This window comes from Daucus carota, chromosome 7 (assembly GCF_001625215.2).
Source record: "Daucus carota subsp. sativus chromosome 7, DH1 v3.0, whole genome shotgun sequence".
NCBI classification, from domain to species: Eukaryota; Viridiplantae; Streptophyta; class Magnoliopsida; order Apiales; family Apiaceae; genus Daucus; species Daucus carota.
The window spans coordinates 10166729-10189601 of NC_030387.2; the positions used below are offsets into that span (position 1 = coordinate 10166729).

Consider the following 22873-nt stretch of genomic DNA (forward strand, 5'->3'; position numbering starts at 1 on the left):
CATGCTTTGAGTGTGATTTATAGTGTCATGTAACAGAGGAAGTAAAGTTTTAGTTGTCACTAAACATATCTAAGAACCTTGTTTATCCCTTACACCACAATAGCCACCATTATCCCCTGCCATTGAGGCACATTTCCCGGTTAACAATTTCAGCATCAGAAAGAATACACATCAGACTTATTGAATTTACTTTTAATAAAAAATCTGAAACTAAATCAAAGTTGAGAAGAACTTCTGCAATTAAAAAACAAGGAAACAGAGTACTTTACATGAATCATTGTTTACTACTTTCACATGTACTCTTGTATTGCCCCTTTTGACCACAATTTCCACAAACTCTTTTCTACTTCAAATCCTGAGATTGCTGCATTCCAGTGGGGATTCATGATGCATTACGTGGTTTACCTTTCGTCTTGCATTTGCTAGGATCGCTGATTGTGAAATTGAACATCATCTCTTGAGGGCTTTTATCCGTTCTATTTGCCTCTGAAAAATCATCTACATTTACGAACACCGATGGTGGCATTTGTTTATTTTCAATCTCGCCAACTTTTTTCCACCACATCTTTATTTCCCTTTCTATTACTTCATAGAGGTCTCTACGAGTAATTATCTTTTCATAAAGTTTATTAAAATCACCTCGCAATGTCCAAGCTTCAAGGGAAGTTACCTTATTAGTGTTGCAATCTATATTCAAACCAGGTGCACCATCATTGTTCCCACTGGCTGTTGAACTGGTTGTATGCCTCACATTTAAGGTCCATCTCGACAAAATATATTCAGCAGGTATGATCTTTAATCTTAATTTTTGCTTCATGATATATAGTATGTGTTTGCAAAGAATACCCCATGTCTCAAATTTAGCACATGAACACTTGCAAAACTGAGTGAAAATATTTACCTGAACAGTGTGTGACCTATTATGATCCTTGAAAGTTACAGCATACACCATCTCGCCACCTGTAACTACTTTTTTGCTGTGCTGGCAATGCAAAATCTGCATAAATTCATATTGAAATAATTTGAATATATTCCGGGAATAAACTTCTCCAGCATGAGCCTCCAAGCTATGCATATTTGTCAAATCAGGGTTGGTAGTCATTGATATCAAATCCTCTTTCTCTTCTATATCGCGACAGCTAGCAATTGCCTTTTCATATTGATCAACAAAATCAGACAACGGAGTTTTTCTATTGACATAACCATCAAAAAATGAATTCATACTTTCACTTCTTTGAGAAGACTTCATTCCTACAAAAACATTGTATCAGTCCTGATTAGATAAACTTATAAATCTGACTAAAGAAATTTAAATTGTAAATATATGATACTATTTGACGATTTACCTGCAAAATATGTATCCTTTAGGTATGCCTTTACCCAATGATGTCATTTTTCATACATGTTCACAATCCATTTCCAAGACTTCATAATATTTTTTTGAGAATATGTTAAAGGTTCTTCATAACATGGCTTGTATTTCTCACACAACACGCTCCAACATTCCTCAGATTCTTCAATAGTTCTACATTTCTTAGCCCACATATTGTAGTCCTCATTGAATGATGGGTGAGCACATTGCAGTGAACATAGGTGCTCGCACTCATGAAGCCCAAGATGCCATTGACAATATCGATGATGTGTATGCGGAAAAACTTTTTTAGTAGCATTACAAATTGCAAGGTCTTGGTCAGTTATAATTGCTCTGGGAGATGCATTCCACATACAATTCAACCACTGTCTATATAACCAAACAAATGTTTCCTCTCGCTCATCAGAAGATAAAGCACAACCAAATAAGGTAGACTGTCTATGGTGGTTCACACCCGTGAAAGGTGCAAAAGGCATCGAAAAGCTATTTGTCTTGTACGTAACATCAAATACTATCACATCTGAAAAAAATTTATAAGATTTTCTCGCTCTAGCATCACACCAGAAAATACTTCTGCATCTGCGTTCTTCGTCAAGTTGAATGGCATAATAAAATTCAGAATCTCTTGCTTTTCTCTCTAAAAAACTTTGCACTACAACCATACACTCCTTGCCAATATTATTCTTTCTCTTGATTCTTAAATGTTCAGAACATTGTTGGGGTGTCACGACATCTGTAGCACTCCCACTTGCACTATTTATAATGCGTCATATTTTAGTTGGCCCAACTCCACAACTACTAAATTTATCAATTAATTTCTTACAAGTTGCATCTTTATGAGACTTGTTGTGAGATCTTAAATTTTTTTTTTATTCGGACTCTTGAGCAGGTCATGAGAATGGATATCATTAAAAATTTTAATTTCCCATGTTCCTAATTTATTTAGGATAATTTCCATTGAAGCTTTGCAACCACATCTAGTTTCTCGACGCCGTTTTATGTTGTCCTCATTATCAGCCTCTTGCTTTTTTTTTTGAAACCTTCTCTATTACATACAAATGTTCTTCTAACAATAACTTCATCCTTTTTAGACTTGTACGTAGAATATTTAAGACTTCAATATTATTGCTTATTTCCAGAAAAATTTGAAGTATATTCTAAGAAGATTTTCATCAAACATGTGGCATGATATATAATCATAAGGTAATAATGATAATAATACTTGCATCATTCATATTAATATGTAAATTGCACGCATATAAACGTTAAGTGAGTGATAAGTCACTTGACAAAAAGATGATTCTGAATATATACTCACATGGGATGCGTGTGTCTGCTGTTCCATTCCCATGCCTTGAATTAACACAAGAAGGAAGAATTGATTTACTTTGATATACGTAGATGCAGCAGCCTACATGTTATTAGGTAAAACAGAGTTATTTTTATTTTTAAGTAATATAAGGTGGATGGGTTAACCTAACGACAGCAGCAGTGTCGTTTAACCTCATGTAAACAACTATTTTAAATGAGGTTAATCTCACCTCCTTTTTTCTCTTTTAACAATAGTTTATAATGTTGTTTTTTTAGGTCAAAATCTTTCGAAAAGTGTTTATGCCTAGTTATTAAATTAATTTCAATATTCATTTTTCACAATTGTCCTCGTTAATAAATTAATGCTTGGCCAATATCATACTAACTTTGCTTCTCTATTCAAAACTTGCTTGCCATGCTAGTTTGCAGTAAACCTTTGTCATGCAAATTCGTTGTTTATCTAGCCAACTTTTACACTAATTAAGCAATATATTGGACTGTGCTAAAATTTTATCAGATTTGTCACCCAATTTATGCTTAATTTCGTTAATAGCCATGCTCATTTTTTTTATCTCCCTACTTCATGCTTTTCAATATTGCCTTTTGGTTTTATACCAAACAAAAGGGGAAGAAAAAAATTGGACTCCAATTTTACTGACAAATTAAAATTGCCTTGTGCATGAATCAATCAAGAGGATTTAACTTTTGTACTCCAAGATTTTTTTGTGTAAAAATATTCTTTAAAAAAAATAATCCATGCATACACTTAGGGGAAGCACACACTTCAATAATTTAAATTTTATGTTTGTTTGGAAAATACCAAAAAGGGGAAGATTGAAAGGACAGCTTCGATAAAAAGAATATTTTGATATTTGCATAACTTACATAAAATTTAAATTCACTTAGAATCCTCTCCAATAGGACATTTTATTTAATTGATTCGGTCAAAAGTCAAATGGTCAAACTAGCTCAAAAAGATTATCCAAAATTATATTTATTTCATATAAATATAAATGATACTCCTTGTTTACAAAAAGTTTTTCAATATTTTTCTAAGGAGTATTTAAAGTTTTTATACCACAATTTATCGGACGAGAAATATCGATTAATGGTATTTTCTTGTTTTACAATTACAAAAGCAAAATGCAAAGGAAGCTTGAAGAAGGAATATACACCCATTATATTCTTTAGAACACTCTTTTGACATTTATTTGAAAAGACAAATTTATTATTCAAGTCTTATATTTTTAAAGTAATTTATTCCCAATTATTCAATTTATTATTTTACGGAATAAATTATTTTAAAACTCTCAAAATATTTCCTTCAAAATTCAAAATACTTTATCTTCAAGGAAATATATATCAACGTGATTACCCAAGTCAAAATATTAGCCAAAGTTCTGTTCAAACTCGCAAAAGGCTAAATCGTATTTTATTCCAACTCCGAGATCGATTTCTATCGATTAAATCCAAATAAACTACTTCTACTTGCTATAATGACTTGAAACTTGAGATGGATCATTTAAATAATGTTTTTGGTGCATAGTAAATTTTTCGTAATCTTCTGAGAAGTTTGGTTCGGACACTACTTTTAAGGGTTGACTGGGATCTTTGACTGGACGTTTGACAAAGTCAACATTGACCAAAATTGACCAAATTTTCCAGGTCATCATTTTACATTATTTTATGATTTATCATAATTTTTATGGAATTTATTTAGAAGGTTCGAAAAATCGTATTATTTAATGTAATGGTTTTTAACCGTAATCTCGTGATGCGTGCCACTCTTCTAGAAAATTTGGATGCTGAGATTTTTGTCACATGTTGGTGGTCAACTCTTACACAAAGTTACTTTATGCTTTTAGGGGACAAGGGGACAAAGGTGTAAGGTTTTTACTTTAATTTGAATTTTCCTTTATTTTGTTAATACTTCCACACACCAATTTTGCCTATAAATACAACCATTCCCCAACCCATTTCAACCAAGCTAAGAGCCATAAAAGTTCTGAGAATTTTGAAGAAGTGTTCAAGGTATACTCTCACTTTAAAATACTTCCTCTCCAAAACTTTCTTACTTAAGATATATAGCCATATACACAAGGTTTTGATACACAAGCTCTCACACACCAACCAAGCTCATCCACAACCACTTCTAAGCTTTCGGAAGGGCTGCCCAAAGTTCATCCAAGTGCGAAAATCCGGCCGCACCTCCGACGAATTTTTCCAACGAACTTTTCAGGGTATTATCTTAAAGTGGTTATTTTTAGCTTCTTATTTGTGTCTTACCGACCATAATTGGTTTAGAACTTTGTGCTTAAACTCTCTTGATCTTTTATTAAGTTCTTCTACAAGGTTCTTCAAGCAAGAACGAAAGATCCGGATTTGTTCAAGATATGTACGATATATCTTTCTCTTTAAAAGAGAACAAAGAAACGAACATCCGTGAAAGTACTCGATCTCTGTATAGAGACGAAAGATTTGAACGAAGATTCAAAGAGTTCTCTATCTCTTCAAGAGATTTGTGAGAAAAGAATCAACGTTCTCCCATCTATCACCTTCGTGTTGAGTGGGAGGTTTATATACGACTAAAAAATCTTTTACTCATTAAAGCTTCAAAAGATAAAGTTTAGCAACACCAGTGTTGTTATATTGGCTAAACTTTGAAGAAGCTAAAGATAAGAAAGACTTACAATCTCCGAGATCTCATTTAAACATTTGAATCAAAAGGAAGGAATACTTGTGAAGCCTTAAGCATAATTTGCTTAACCAAAAAGGCTCATTTAATTACTCCCTATTAATTAGGGCTGGCAATATCAGACACGACCCGAACTCGACCCGAACCCGACCCAAACCCGTAACCCGATTTACTGAGACAAAACCCGAAAGTGACCCGAAAATCACCCGTTTTGACACGAAATGGACCCGACATGACCCGAAATTCTAATTTCGTTTCTAATAACTTCAATTTACAGTTTTATTCAATTTTAAGTGATTTTAACTTGACCCGAAATCGACTCGAAATTGACCCGATTGCTGACACGAACACGACCCGATACCCGAAACTGTCACCCCTACTATTAATCATCCTTGGAGTAATTAACCGTATACTTGATCTTATATTATAGATCCAAAGAAAGTATACTCTACTTGACTATAATATTTCTAACTTGAATATTATTATCATTTCCGAACTAGTATAGTAACATACTAGTTCAAAACAAATCTTTCATAAACTATTTGTTGTTTCGTAGATATTGTGTTCCAAACTTTTGCAGTGAGGTGAAGTGAAGTGAGGTGATTCTTGTTCTAAGACCCAAATCCTAGACGCACTAACGGGGAGTTAGTCGTCTTCGCACTGTGAAGAAAAGAAAAGACCCAAGATCTAAGACCTAAGATCCAAGACCCGCAAAAGCTTAGGAATACAAAGACTACACCAAGGTTCTACACCAACTTTGAAGAAGTAACGGGAAGTTACGTTCTAAGATAAGTCAAGTAGAGGTTCTACATTTATTGTGAGGTTGTAACGGGTAGTTACGAACCAAGATAAATATTTGTAAGGTTAGATTGTAAAGGCTTCTCCGCCGGCTATAAGAAGTACATCTTTCTTATAGTGAAGAATCTCGAGTCAGGAGAGGATCTCGGGGACTGGACTAGGGGTGAGAGAATCTATTAGAGGTTGCTCCATCGCGAACCAAGATAAAATCGACCGTGTGATATTTGTTTTTTACTTCCGCACAAATTGCTAAGCAACATGGTAAAAATATTTAAAACTTGGAAAATATTTTTAAAAGGCAATTAGAAATTATAAATTGGACATTAAGTTATTCAACCCCCCTTCTAACTTAATTTACGCCTTAATCAGGACCTAACACGTTCTTTGTCAAGATTGAAAAATGATTTATGTATACTCGCTTCCCTAGTCAAATTGCAATGCACTTATTTTTATAAACGGAAATATTAGTTATATTATTAATCTCATTGTAAAAGAAAATTTTCTCATTATTAAAATATTTGGCGATCCGTAACTGTACTTTTTACAAGGTTATAATCAGTATGTTTTGCTTTTATTTTGTATTCTACTAGGTTCTTTCTATATATGATAAAGCATTTGTCTGTCTGAACCTATGGTCTTACATATAGATAAACTAGCTAGCTTCCACTTTCTCATAAAGCACAGGTGTGTGGGAAACAATATATGTACTAGTCCTGTTTGTTTTTCCGGCATGATCTTGTTGGGAGATGTTTTCCCGTTTAATAAAAATTGAATTTATGGACTACGCCTCATCACTTTTGTTTATTGGTTGCCCGTAATTGTGCAGACTTACTTTCTTCTGGGGTTAATAGGCAAAAAGATCACTGAACTCATGGCCAACTTGCAATTGGGTTACTGAACTCAAAAAGTTTGCAAATGGATCACATAACTAGATTTAACTTGCAGTCAACTCACTGAACTAATAAAAGGTTGCATTTAGGTCACAGCGCCGTTAAGTATGAGTTGACTTTAACGGAATCCGTTAAAAAATATAAAAAATAATAATAAAAAACTTTGAAAACAAATATGAAATTTCATTTTTTTTGAAAAATTTTGAAAACTTAAAAAAAATCTGAAAATTTTAAAAAAATATGTAAGTTTATAAAAATATGGAAAAAATCTAAGAACTTCAAAAAATTCTAAATTTTTTGAAATTTTAAAACTTCAAAAAAAAATGGAAATTTAGAAAAAATTCTGAAATTTTTTTAATTTCAAATATTAGGTATATTTTTTGAGTTTCGAGATTTTTTAAATTTTTTCAAAATTTTTGGATTTTTTTTAAAGTTTTTACATTTTTTTCATATTTTTTAAAGTTTTTTCAAAATTTTCAGATTTTTTTAAGTTTTAATAATTTTTTAAAAAACCGATTTTTTTTATTTTTTTAACGGATTCCGTTAAAGTCAACTCATATTTAACGGCGCTGTGACCTAAATGCAACCTTTTATTAGTTCAGTGAGTTGACTGCAAGTTAAATCTAGTTTTGTGATCCATTTGCAAACTTTTTGAGTTCAGTGACCAAATTGCAAGTTGGCCATGAGTTCAGTGATCTTTTTGCCTATTAACCCCTTTCTTCTGTATATGCCGATTACAAGGGATACACTCCTCTAGTTTAATGTGAAGCTTGATTAAGGGCACGGAGATGTGTAGTCAAATGGTCGATCAACGGAAGATACCCAGGTCACTACTATTGTCGTGGGAAGACAATGTATTTTGTTTTGTGTGCTGGTGTTCCCTTGAGTCCATTGCTATCTAGAGAATCTATTTTCAGTTCTATTCTGTAAAACATCATCGTAGTTTTTTATGTAGTATAGTTGGACGGGGCTTCTCCACGAGTACATATGGTACACAGAAGATTATTTTGTTAGTATTTTAATGTGAAGTTGTTAACTTGTAAAAGTAGTACCGAATAACATGTACAGGGTTACTTGTATAATTTTTCCCGTATAAAATTTTAAATTGTTACATGTCGTCATTATTTGTGTGAAGATTTTTACGATTGATTATTTATTCAATTCTTTAGAATCTATTGTTTTAAAATTTTCGAATAGACCATCTTAATTCACATTGATACGTGTAACATTTTCAATTAATATAAATTAAAAGATAAATAATACGAAGATATTAAGACATAAATAAGATAATATTATAAATGAATAGAAATGTACGAGTCCAGGCTTTAAATTCTTGTAAAAATGTAAAATTTTAAGAACTATTTAATTTCTGCATATAATATAAACAATATTGGGTTAATACTCTATTTCATCTCGGTAATGGACCAAAACTTTCAGTTGGCCTACCGAGTCGAAAAAGTTTTCATTTAAATAATAAAGCGTTTAAAAATTTTCAATGACGAAATTAAGCTTAACAAACATTTCAACACCGTTAAGTATGCTTTTCACTTCAACGGATAAAGTTAATTTTAACAGAATTACTAACTTTCTCCGAAATAGCTATAAAAATTAGGGTTCTTAAAATAGAGTTAGTGTTCGAATTGAGGGCTTCTGATTTCTGGTAGTATTTTGTGCAATTAAGGGATTACTTTGTTTTGGGTCGTGAAGAGGATGATATGGAGGGTACAAATTAAGTCGGAGGAGAGGTTGCAGGCCACTATGGAGCGCCGTTAGCAATGGGTCCCGTCATGGAACAGAGAATTGAGATGAATGCGGTTGTGTATGCGTTGTAGAGGTGCTGGAGACAACAAAGCCCCACTGCAGTTGATGGAGGCGGAGGGAACGAAAGGTGAAGAAGTGGGGTGAGGGTGAGAGACAAAACGAGGGAGAGATTGGTTGAGGGAAGAAGGGGATGGGGAGGTGCCCTTGGGGTTTTATATCAATTAAACCACCCAATTCACTCCGAAATCTCAATTAGACCACCCAAAAAAAAGTATATCATTTAAAACATTAGTTTAAGAAAAATTATCACTCCGTTAGATGATGTCAGCATTTTAAATAGAAAACGTTTGATTCCGTCAATTAGTCAGCAGTTAAGTGCACGTTGCACCACTTGGACGCCACGTAGTGCCATTACATGGCAGCAGCTGAGTCAAATAATCAAAGAATAAAATAAAGGAATAAATAGTAAAGAAAGAATAGAGGGCTGTTTGGGATGGAGAGAGTAAATATCAGGTTAAATACAACACAAGGTTTGTCACTGTTGATCTTGATAGTAGAAGTTGTGACTGTAGAAACTTCGACTTGACTGGAATACCATGCAGTCATGCACTGGCTACTATTTATGATAGAAGGGGACAACCTGTAGACTATTTATCAGATTATTACAAGAGGGATAAGTATGCAGCTGCTTATTCATTTCCTTTAACAGCATTAAAAGGTGTTGATTATTGGGATTTCCATGATGATGAGGTGTTACCCCCCCCCCCCCCCCCGAACTCCCAAAAAAACTGAGAGGCAGGCCCAAGAGATTAAGGAGGAGGGAGGAGTGGGAGGGAGGAACTCAAGGGAAAGCAAAGGTGAAAGAGGAACAAGTGCAAAGATGGAGCAGCAAAAGGGTGCATCACTGCAGCAAGTGTAAAAACCAGGTGCTGCAACTGAAGGTGGCCAACAACAAGAGTCTAGGACTGAATTTGCTGGACATGAAGAAGATGTTGGGATTGGTGAAAAACAAGATTTTGGAATGGGTGAAGATATTGGTGGACATGAGGAAACTGCTAGGACTGCAACAAAATTGATGCATCAAGCTGATAGATCTGCAAGTATGAGTAAGGTTCAGAGGAAAACTCTTGGTATTAAAAGGCCAAAGCTAGCTATTAGAAGGCCAAAATGTAGCAACATCCCCACACAAGCTTCACAGACATCTCCAGCTGCTAATGAAGGTGAGTCTGCTAATCAAGGTGGTCATTTGATGCATAGAGTGCTTGGTCCATTGGGTGAGACTGCAGTTTACAAGCCTTTAAATGGTTGGGCTTTCACAGCTCCACCTTATAATCAAGTGGCACCTTGGGCTGCAAGAAGGCCAGCTCCCTCAGCTCCAAGAAGACAAACTTCTTCAGCTCACTCAGCCCCAACTCCACCTAGAAGAAGTAACAGACTGAGAAACGCCAACTTCAAAACCATCCCAAACACTGAAGACGATCCAGTCATTGTAGAATGAAATTAATTCTCTTGTCTACTGAAACTTTTAAATTGCTCTGTCCACTCTGTAATGCTTATCTAACATTGGCCAATCTTTTTGTTTGTCTTTCGTGGCTACTGAATCTTTTGTGGTATGTCAAATGTTAATGGTTACTGAATCTTTTGGTGAATGCAATATGTGATCTTTTGGACTATACTTTTTACGTAGCTTAGTATGTCTGAAATCGTAATGTTATTTCTCATTCATAACAATGAAAAATTACAAGTGTTAGGGATAAAATACAAGATTCAATCTTCTAATACAAAACACACACACAACAATATATTTGACGCGGAAAACCCACGTCCCAACTTGTATTATTAATCAAAACCATTATCAATAATACAATCAACCAAACTTGGATACTCAAGCCTACTACTCAAGTATCCGCTCGCAGGCGATACCTAAGTCTACATCTTGAGCACACCTATCAAACACAATATGACTATGTATATATAGCTATCTCAAACTTAGACAAATCAGAATCTAACTCTAACTCTAAAATACGTAACTGCAATTGGAATCCAATTCTGAAATCTTCAACTCAAATCAGAATCCAATTTCAACTGGGTTAATACCCAACAATCTTCTTCTAACTTTGTGACCAAGACATACCTTTAATAATAATTGTCTAAACATACAATTATTATCCTTATATATTTTGGATCACCAAAGTCCATGCTACCATTGTAATGGGCTGATACCTAACAACAAGTTCATGCCTTCCTTATAATTTCAGGACCATGACAGCAAACATCACCACAATAACAATACAGAAATAAATAAATTGTTCTTGCTTTTTCTTCTTCAACTGCTTGTTCTTCATACTTTTTCTAGCCAATTTATCTTCAAGTTGCTTCAATTTTTCCTCCAGACCATCATCTGCCAAACCCCTTGTTTCATTATCCAGCCACATGAAGAAATTGCATGGTTTCTCATTCTACAAAAAAAATCCCCAAAACAAAATTCAAATTTCACTTAAATATCATAAACTGCTACCAGATTCCTTAATTACCTTCAATCTGGCACAACACTAGAAATGCCTCCCTCGATTTTTAGAGGTCCGTGATGTTCGAATTGCAGCACTCCTCTTACATTCGCAAAACACGTCATATTCAGCCATTGATAAGTGTGGAGCAGCTTACACTGTTATGAACCCTAGTTTTTTTTATATAAGTATCGTATATATACACCAGCAACTAGCCGTTGGAACAGATGAAGTGCCACGTCCTCTGCCAGCTCAGATTTCTGTCCAATCATTTTATTGCTAATTAACGGGTAAATAGTTTTTCTTAAATTAATGTTTTAAATGATATACTTTTTTTTGGGTGGTCTAATTGAGATTTCGGAGTGAATTGGGTGGTTTAATTGATATAAAACCCGGTGCGCTTGTGCACGTATGTGGCCGGAGTGACCAGAGAAGGTCGAAATCACCGTCACACCAACGGTTGCGGGGGCGGGGGATGATGCGGTGCTTTATTATTTAAATGAAACTTTTTTTCACTCAGTGGTTGAATTGAAAGTTTTGGTTTAGTATAGTGACGAAATCGAGTATTAACCCGTAAGAAATTTAATAGACATTAACGGAATGGCATATTTGATAGTTTTAGATGGTACAATTAGTTGACTGAAAATCTATTTGACTCGATAGACTAACGGAAAGTTTTGGTTCGGTACAGTAATGAAATAGAATATTAACCCAAACAATATTTATCCGCGTGCGAATGTGTTTTTAAATAATGTGAAATTACATGAATATTAATAATAATTTGATTCTTCAATCATTGTCATAAAAATAAAAATTATATTGAAACTAGTCAATAGAGTTCATCCATCGTCATGGTTCGACTCTGCTCATATCGAAGACAGGCTCACCTCTAGTCATACTTTAAAAAAAAAGTAGATAAAAAGAAAGAAAGGCGCTTGTCGATCATGAGTCCATGACAATAAAAACCTGATAGAATAGAATAAGTGTTTAAACTCACCTTCTATCAAATTGAGGAATCAGATCGGAGCTGAATCCCATGTTTGAATAAATCACGTATATTTCTTCTCTCTTTAGGCGGAGAAAATTTTGTTAGTCATTTTCTCGTCTCCATCGACTTATCGTGGCCCACCAACTGTTTGATAAGATGTTCCAGTGATACTAGCTGTTTGATTTTCCTACCAGGTTTCCAAGGACAATACAGACTTGATTTGGGCTCCATCATTTGAAAGTACGTACTTAGGTCGATGGCCAGGACTAAACAAACAAAGAGAAAGAAGAAGCGAGGTACTAAATACTTGGAGCAATCTCCGCACAATGCATATGCGAAGAAACCTAGAACTACTCAATGGAATTTACCTGATTGGAACCCGGGGCGGGATGAGATTCCTGACAAGTTTCATAGGTCGGTTGATGGACGGGTTGGGACTTCTAAGTCGGTTGATAGGCGGGATGAGACTCCTGATCAGTTTAATAAGTCCACTGATAGACGGGTTGAGACTCCTAAGTCTGTTGATAAGCGGGATGAGAAGACTCCTGATGAGTCTTATAAGTCGGTTAATAGGCGGGATGAGACTCCTATATTGGCTGATAGACGGGATGACAATCCTAATCAGGCTCATAGGTTGGCGGATAGACGGGATGAGACTACTCACGCTTCATATAGGTCTCATTGTTTGAATGTGCGGCCTTGTTCTCCTTGTTTACATGTGGGGCATACTCCATATAGCCAAAGGCTGGCGGATTCTGAAAAGTGGGATGAAATTATTACTTTTGCGGATAAGTGGGATGAGACTGTTACGTTGGAATATGAGATTCCTGATTTGAATAAGTGGGATGCTATGCTGCCGTTTTTGAAAGTTGTTTGTCAGAGTAAGAAATCATGGGAAGCTCGTGACTCAGGTATTAAATTTGTTAAGCAAATTGCTATACACATGGGTCATGCAGTTCTTCCTCACCTGCGACCACTTGTAGAAATTATAGAACAAGGTCTATATGATGAGAATTCGTGGATTAGAACTAGTACGGCCCTGTCTTTAGCGGCTCTCGCTCAGGCTTCTGCTCCATATGGTATTATGAGCTTTGAGTCGGTTTTCGATCCGTTAGTTAATGGTATTAGGTCAGAATGGGGAGAAACATTTGCTAGTTTTTTGAAGGCGATTTTCTTTTTAATACCTTTGATGGATGCATTACATGCAAGACATTATGCGAAAATAATCATGGATATATTAATATGTGAGTCTGAGTCACATTATGAAGAAACCGGGGAAATTCTGGAAGTGGTGAACCAGTGTGTAAGGGTCGAAGGTGTTGAGGCTGATTATATTAGGGAAAATATTCTTCCTGAATTTTTCCGGAGGTTTTTGTGTGAATATACAGATTTTGGGGATAGAAAGCAACTTGTTGAGATAACATTTGAAATAACAAAAAAAGTTGGGGTTGCTGATATTGTTGAAAAAATTGTGGAGGCCCTTAAAAATAAGCGTGAACCATGTAGGATGGTGGCTATGAAGGCAATTGAGAAGATCGTAGCTAATTTGGGTGCAACAAATATTAATGGTCATTTGGAGGAGCTTTTGGTAGATGGCATTCTTTATGCATTCAAAGAGCAGACCAGCTCTGATATATTTAATATGACGCTTAATGGTTTTGTCGTGGTCCTGAATTCTCTGGAGTGGAGGGTTAGGCCTTATCTTCCCCAAATATGTGATACAATCAAGGTGTGTTTGGACAACAAGAGCTGCAAGGTGAGACAGAAGGCAGCATATGCTATTTCCCAGATTGCAGGGGTCCTGAAACAATGTGAGGAAGAGCAACTTATGGCAAATCTCGGGGTTGTCTTACATGAGAAATTAGCAGAAGAATGCCCTGAAGTCTTAGGATCAGTAATGGAAGCACTTAAAGCAATTAAGCATCACCAGTGACAGATTCTTTTGCAGCTGACAGAGATTGTGACCATCAATTAGGCAAAAGTAAAAATATTCTCGTTCTCTTCTTTTTATTTTCTTTCTTTCACAGAGTTCAAAAAGTTTAAGCATACTAATTAGAATGATGAATCAATCCATTGATCATGTTCTTTGATAAATAATGAAGAAATATTCTGTTAAGAGGCTGTGTGATGAACTTAAAGCAACTCTAAGAGCTACCTATACTCCCTCCTTAGTTAAAATTTGGGTAGATTGAAGCAAAAATCATCTCCAACAATCTCCTTACTATTGTTAGGAGCTCTTAATTTCTCCTCAATAGTGAGGAGCATCTTTTGCTCCTTCTTTTAATTTTATATTAAGTTATATTGATATGCATTCTGCAGTACATTCAACAGTTAAGAGTACATTCTAGTCGCATGCAATTAAAAACATCAAAACTGATAAAAGACAGATAGGGATGAACATTGAAGAGCCTTGTTGGAATGAAAAGATGAAAATTTATGTTAAATAACTAAGGGTCTATGTAAACATATATTATTTTTTAAAGGGACTGGGGTTAGGGTTGCTGATTGCTCTTAACCAATATAATTATATTATGTATGGAAGACTAATATCATGGATTGAGTTGGCTTTCTTACTATAAATCTAACTAGTTGTTTACTGCAAAGTACTATTTTTCCTGCTTGTTGCTGGTTTGCTGTTGAAATTTTCTGTTAGTGCTGTTGCAGTTCTTGCTACTTCTGCACAATATTTGAGGACTCCAACTGAACTGTTAGACATTGGTTTTTTTACTGCTTTTGTTACGCTAAGCATAAATGTGCTAGTAATAAATGCTATTCACAGATAAGACCCTAAATAATAATAATAATTGATTATTTTAATATTCTTAATATTAAAATAATAAATAAATAATATTTTAATTTCATAAATTAATTTATATTATAATAAAGTAAAAATACTTATTAATTTAAATAGTAAATAATATATGTGTTTTTCCGTAGTGTTTTAAGATATCCATACTATACTATAAGCCGAAACATTGAAAGTTTGGTCGGTCGGTTGGTACTTGGGCGGAAATACGAGCGTATCTATATAATCAATTATTTTTTTAAATTAAAATATATTATCTTTTTTATATTTTCTAACTAAAAAAACCGATCTTTTAAAATAACATTAAGTAACACAGTAATTACCCTTTTAACTAAAACACATTATCTTTTTTAGATTTTCTAACTAAAACAACCGATTTTCTACAATTAACACGGGTGACATATATATAAAAATATAATATTATTATATATAGTTATTAATAAATAACCGGTAATATTTTACAACCAAAATACATTAACATTATTTCTAAATATTCTAATGGTCTCAATGTAAAAGGAATATCATAAGTCTATGCTATACTGTTTATTGTTATACTATTAAAGTTGAAACATCAAAAGTTGAGCGGGTCGGTCGTTTAGTCGAGTTTGGTGAGTCGGTTGGTATTTGACCCACGGACCTTCTTAATTTATAACCTATTATAATATATTTTTTATTATCTATTAAACCAAAATATTAAAAATTAGGTTAGTATGATGAGCCGGTATTTGAATTTACGCTTCCTTTTAACTTATAATATGTTGTATACTATATTATTAATGCTCAATAATGAAATATTAAAAAGTTGATTGGTTGGTTTAAATTTGGGTTTATAGGTCTTCTTAAATTATAACAATTAAAAAAATATATTTTAACATTTCCATTAAAATATATATGTTCGAACTAATTTTTAGTTAGCCATTTAATATACTTAACTATTACGAATTGTTCAGCTGTTAAATAAAAAGAATTATAACCACATTATTCTATCATAATTTTATTTTCACAATAAATTTAATTAAATTTAAAATATATAAGATAAAATAACAAATATTATAACTGCATGTACATTACACGGGTTATAAATATTATATACCATTAAAGTCGAAATATTAAAATTTTGGTTGTCTACGAACCTCCTTAATTTATTACATTTTCTGATGGATTGGTATTTGGCCTACACACTTCTTTATTTATACTATATTATAATATATCTTTTTATTATAATTATAACATATTTAAACATCTCGTGAAAACATATTTTTTCAGTCCAATTCTTTTTCAACTTTTTGACGGGCTATTTTAACTTACCGGCCTCCTTAGATTATAATATATTTAATGTATCTTCTTATTATAATTATAACATATTTAAACACATCCTCATGAAAATATATCTGCCCAATTTTAAATTATTTTTTGGATGAACTTCACTGTTAAGAACTCAATATGCTGAATAAAAAAATTACTTAACACACCTGATAAAAATATATTAACCCAAATATGTTTATTACTTATTTAAAATTCATTTTAATTTAAAAACACATGATATTCTAATACAATTTTATATTTATAATAAATTATAATAATATGATCATGTTCCTTTTAAAACCCTTAACCTAAGAACTCTTATGACCTTAGCATTATTTCGGCTAATGAAATATAAGTTGTTTGAAATTTTTGTACGTATTTATAAATTTTTTGATCATATTATTAAAATTATTATTTTAAAATTTATTTTTTAAATTATAATTAAGTTATAAATATTTTTTAAATATAATCATTTAAATATGATCAAAAACTTGAAAACATAGCAAAAAATAAACACCTCCAATTTAAATCCAATTTAAAACAAAGAGAGTATTTGACTATTTGTAATGCAAGTCCAACTTTGACTTTTGGGTATCTTGTAGGATATTAACTAGATCTGCGTTTGAATTGGATTTTTTATTGCTTAAATTGCATCCATTCCTTTATTTTTTTAACTAACTTTTTTCTGTTATTTGACACGCATTTTAAAATAATTTATTTTTAACATTTACTTTCACTATAATTTGAAACTCAATATTTAGCTTGTGCAATATATGATCTCAAGCTGGTGTATTAAGATTTAAAGCAAATGTATTAAGTTTTAGGTGCAATCAACTGTAAATGTGTATAGATCCCAATTTTTTGCGTCAAGAATTCATACTTAAGGTTACTCAAAATTAACATAAAATTTTCACATATACAGGAATACTATTTTATACTCTTTATGTCACATTTTTCTACTAACCAAAATTTATAATTTATTCAATCAATTTATATTTTTCTTGTCTACTAGCCCAAATATATATTTATATTTTTCTGTTTCATCACCAATATATTATATTGCAAGTTGATCATTGTAATTGGTCAGAATAATGATTAGAACAGCCATTTGTAATTATTAATAAGATCTCTAACAACCATTTGTAATTCATGGTCAACTGGACATTTGGGTAACTTCTGGGATATTAACAAGATACTATTACAACAAGTCCACAATTTCATCCAGATAATATTACTAAGAAACAATGGCTGAAGCATTTGTAGCTGATCGTGCTGCTGGACTGATTGGCAAGATTGTTTCACTAGCAGCTCAAGAGGTAATTCAGGCTTGGAATTTCAATAAAGATCTGGAGAAACTCGGTGTGAAATTCGAAACAATTGTTGCCCTCTTGGATGATGCTCATACCAAGAGCATCACCATGCCTAGTGCCCGAATCTGGTTCACCAGACTCCAAGATGTAGCTCATGACACTGAAGCTTTTATGGATGAACTTTCATACGAAGTTACTCGAAGAAATGTGGAGAAACACCGGAAGGTCAGGGAATTCTTCATTCCTTCTAAGAATAGTTTAGTGTATCGTTTCAAGGTGGCTCGTAAAATCAAGTCTATTCATGCTTCTTATGACGATATATTCAAACTGGCTGGAGATATTGGACTTCGTCCTGCTCAGCATTCAACTGTCCAACCGAGAGTTATCCGCAACAAGCCTCCCTATGAAGACACGCCATTCATAGTGGGGAGAGATAACAATATATCAAATCTGGTCCAGACTGTGTGCCAAAATAATCAACAGGATTTACATGTGGTTGCGATAATAGGGATGGGAGGTCAAGGCAAGACAACTCTTGCAAGCATGGTTTTCCATAGTGATGATATCATTATGATGTTCACCAAGAGGATGTGGATTAATGTATCAGATGATTTTAATTACGTCAACATATTAAACCAAATGCTACAAGCACTTACTTCAGAAAACGCGGGACTGGACAACATACAAGGACTTGTCAATAAGCTTCAGAAAGAGATAAATGGGGAAAAATATTTACTTGTGCTTGATGATGTCTGGAACGAGGCCTCAGAGAAGTGGGATGATTTAAGAAAATCTTTGCTAGGAATTGGTGGTGCGAAAGGAAGCAGTGTTATAGTGACAACTCGTAAGCAGGAAGTCATTTATGCCATGCGGAATTGTGTTAGTCATCAGTTGGAAAAATTGCAAGAAGATGATAGCTATGAATTGTTCAAGAAAATAGCATTTGGAGATGGAGGAGTTCCAGAGAAGATGCCATTTGTTGACTTGGGGAGACGCATGGTGCAAAGGTGTGGCGGACTACCTCTGGCAATAAAAGCACTTGGGGGTATGTTACGGTATAAGGATTCTGAGCAAGAGTGGCGAAAGATTGAAAACAGTGAAATATGGACATCCAAAGATGTACTCTCTTCCTTGAGGTTGTCTTATGATCATTTACCTTATCCCTCGTTGAAACGATGTTTTGTGTATTGCTCAGTCATACCAAAGGATACTCTCATTGACAGAGATGAACTGATACAAATATGGATGGCACTGGGATTCCTCTTGCCTCCCTTAGGAAGTGATGAACGGATGGAAGATATTGGCATCAAATTCTTTGATATTCTGTTGTGGCATTCTTTGCTACAAGACATAAAGAGGGATAAATTAGGAAACATTGCAAGTTGCAAGATGCATGATCTAGTGCATGATCTTGCACTAGATCTATCTCAGCATCACTCTGTAACTGTGAAGACAGGTCTTGAGCTGAACCATGTTTCAAAGGCTACATATCTTAGGCTTGATAAAAGGGTGTCAGATAGAAGTCTACAAATTCTGAAGACGGGCTTTGGACAGGTGCGATCATTACATGCAGGGGAAGACGTTTTTCATGATGTACTACCTTACATCACACACTTGACTGTTCTCGTGTTGAATAGCGATGGATCTGGCCTCATGAATGTTGCGGAATTGCCAGAACTGCTGCGATATATGAAATATGTCAAACATCTCGATATTTCATGTCTCCGCTGTAAAGTATCTGGTTACAACATCACAGAGCTATACAACTTGCAAACATTGAGAGTTTGGGATCTAGAAGAGCATCCACAAATGTTTTACAAGTTAATTAACTTGAGACATTTGTACATTAAGAAATATCTTCCAAGCAGATGCATGTTCAACAGGATAGAGAGGTTGACTTGCTTGCAAACGCTGCCTCATTTTATTGTGAGCAAAGATCAAAACTGTGGGATTGAACAGTTGGAAGGGCTACATAATCTGGGAGGCGAAGTTAAGCTTTATGGCCTTGGTGACGTGAGAAATAGGCAAGAAGCAAGAAAGGCAAAACTTCCTACAAAGTCGAATATTGAGAGTTTGTTGCTAAACTGGAAAACTGATGAGGATGAAAGTGCTAATTATAGTGAACAGGAGAGTGTACTTGAAGGATTGGAACCTCACACAAATACGAAAGAATTGATTATTGAGTACTTTATGGGAAAGAGGTTGGCATCATGGATTACAAAGATGATCAATTTGGTGGAAATCAGATTTAGTGAATGCCAAAGATGCGAAGAATTTCCATCATTAGGTCACCTTCCTAAACTGAGGAAGATGAAACTTGAAAAATTGTATAATCTCAGAATCATCGGAAGTCATGTTGGTCTAGCTAGTAACGGTGGGGCTGCAGAAAATGTTACAACAATGTATCCGTCTTTGACGGAACTCAGATTATGGCATTTGCCAAAGCTAGAAGAATGGGTAGAACCTGATATGAGCAGAGACCACATTAGCGTACAAGTATTTCCAAAACTTGCGGTGTTGTTTATGCATTCATGTCCAAATTTGAGCTGGATGCCTGATAGTTGTTTTCCGTCCTTGAAGGAATTGACAATCACGAATTCCAAAATGATACCAGAAGCAATGAGCACAAAGGTTAGTTCTCTCAGGTCTGTACGATTTCGAGATATGCATATTAGTGACCCTGTAGTTGAGGAGTTGTTGAAAAACAGTTCTCAATCTTTGAGAAGTTTGGATTTAAGTTACTGCCTGGGTTTGACACGTCTGACATTTGGTATCGCTCTTGAGGAATTGAGTGTGTGGGATTTGCCTAATCTAACTAGTATCCATGCAGTCAAAGATGAAACTTTGAGTTTGAGAGCCCTTTGTATTGTAAAATGCTCCTCCCTTTCAGAGTATCCCAAAAGTGTGAGTTCCATAATTGAGAGATTACAGGTAGATAAAATTTCACATGTAAACAATATTGGAACTTCCTTTCCTGTCCTAACCACACTAAAACTAACGGAGTTTGAAAGGTCAAGATTGGAATTCGATGATCATCACGTCTTAGCATTGCCTGCCGTAACTCAATTGGAAATATTACATTGCACAGAGTTGAAAGCTATCCCGGATGCAATAGCAGACCTTCCATCTCTCCAGCTGTTATCTATCAGGAATTGCGAGCTTGTAGAGAGTCTGCCCACTTTTCACCCTTCACACAGCATTCAACGCCTGGAGATGAAGAGTTGTGGTGCTCTGTACCCAGGATACAGCACTAAGACCGCGGCAGAGCGGTACAAGATTGGACATATTCCAATTATCAAATGGAGATGGTAGATGATGAAATACGGCCACCTTGTGAAAGCTTCACCCCTGATATGCCTCAACTGTCGTTTTATTCATTATGATTTTGTATTTCATTCTCTTTTACTTCTGTGTTTCAATTCCATGATCCTCAAGTCTTAGCATTGCCTGTGCAATAAAACTTCAAATCGTCTGTCATTTTCTTAAGGATTATGATTATTAAATAGTGGTATCAATTGTCCAACTTTTATCACTAGATGGGATAATGAATTCTTAAATATCATCGGCTATGGGTTCGAATGTAAGAAAAATTCTAGAGAATGTTTGTTATCCTGAAATATTTTTATCTTTTCTAACTTCTAAGGGAGAAAAAAATAGGGTCAAAAGAAAATGCCATTTTAAAGTTTTACCAACAATTTGCTTGTGTAGGCGGGAATCCGGTATTTTCTGATTCCTTGCGTATGGAATTACAAAAGAAATTCTTTCAACAAAAATGTGAATTAGGAAAGATTGGTCGACGAAATATGAATCGGAGATTGCAAGAGACAACCTGGCGAACTGGAACATCTTAAAAGCCAGAGAAAAAGAAAGCAAAAGCAATTCCTGTAATAGCGGCGAGCTAAATGGGAGCAGCCTAAACCGTGAAAACAGGGTTGTGGGAAAGCAATACAAGCATCGTGCTGCTAGGCGAAGCGGTTGAGTCCTGCACCCTAGATGGCGAGAGTCCGGTAGCCGAAAGCATCACTAGTTTACGCTCTGACCCGAGTAGCATGGGGCACGTGGAATCCTGTGTAAATCAGCAAGGTGGTTACCTGCTCAAAAAATTAATTTTATTATTTTCTATATATATTTTTAGATAATCATGATGAGCGGATGTGTATATACCGTATAATTTTACATATTAAAATTTTAGTTGTCCATTATATATATTTGATTTTACATCTCTACAGCTTATCTTACTAAATAATACTCCCTCTGTCCCATTTAATTGTATACGTTTCTTTTTAACTGCTCGACACGCATTTCAATACTTTTATAAAATATAGTTCCGTAACTTATTTTTGAGATTTTCTTTTTCTGTATAAAAATATAACATCCAAACTTTAATTCAGAAAAAGAAAATTTTAAAAATAAATTACACAACTACACTTTACAGGAGCATTAAAGTCCGTGCCGCGTCCCCGTCCCCCAATGTATACTACTCAGGGGGACGGAGGGAGTATATATTTAAACAATAAAAATAATATCTAGTGTTCATGTTCATAAAAGTCAATATGAGGGGGGTATAACTAATAATTAGATCCTTAGTTATGATATGTTTTACATTTACTAACGTTTTAATTATAAATTATATATAAAATGACACCCCTTAATTTGGCTTTCATTGAAAAAAGAAAAAAACTACCTATTTCATTTTTAAAAATCCAATTTTATTAACATTTGGATAAAAATCGTTCCGACATGCTTTTATTTTTGCACCTCAAGGAAGATTAGCATTTATTACTAGCACACTTATGTACAGCAGAACAGAAGCAGTAATAAAAGAAACATGTCTAGCAGTCCAGCTGCAGTCTAGAAATATTGTGCAGAAGTAGCAAGAACTGCAACAGCACTAACAGAAAATTTCAGGAGAAAACCAGCAACAAGCAGGACAAATAGAAATTTGCAGTAAACAACTAAGAACACATGTTGAATTCTTAATTGGTAACGTTTTATTTTGTGTGCTTTCTTTGAGCCAGTTAGAGTAATCGTAACAAAGCCAACTCATTTTACAATTCATGATATTAGTCTTGCATACATAGTATAATTATGTTGGTTCTTCATCACACAGCCTCTTAAGAGAATATTTCT

The 22873-nt window shown here is 34.3% G+C and overlaps 3 protein-coding genes across 3 annotated transcripts; 2 read left to right on the forward strand and 1 right to left on the reverse strand.

Moving 5' to 3' along the window:
• Positions 1–382: 382 nt before the first annotated feature.
• LOC108194693 (protein FAR1-RELATED SEQUENCE 5-like) lies at positions 383–1249 on the reverse strand. The gene has a single exon (XM_017361645.2). The coding sequence runs from the start codon at positions 1247–1249 to the stop codon at positions 383–385; it is 867 nt and encodes a 288-aa protein (XP_017217134.2).
• Positions 1250–12198: 10949 nt separating this feature from the next.
• LOC135147849 (uncharacterized) lies at positions 12199–15112 on the forward strand. Its single transcript, XM_064081810.1, has 2 exons — positions 12199–12387; positions 12517–15112. Exon 2 carries the CDS (start codon positions 12579–12581, stop codon positions 14253–14255), a length of 1677 nt encoding a protein of 558 aa, XP_063937880.1. The 5' UTR covers positions 12199–12387; positions 12517–12578; the 3' UTR covers positions 14256–15112.
• A 2071-nt stretch (positions 15113–17183) lies between these two features.
• Positions 17184–21266, forward strand: LOC108195214 (putative disease resistance protein RGA4). Its single transcript, XM_017362169.2, has one exon. It carries the CDS (start codon positions 17678–17680, stop codon positions 21053–21055), a length of 3378 nt encoding a protein of 1125 aa, XP_017217658.2. The 5' UTR covers positions 17184–17677; the 3' UTR covers positions 21056–21266.
• The last annotated feature ends 1607 nt before the right edge of the window (positions 21267–22873 follow it).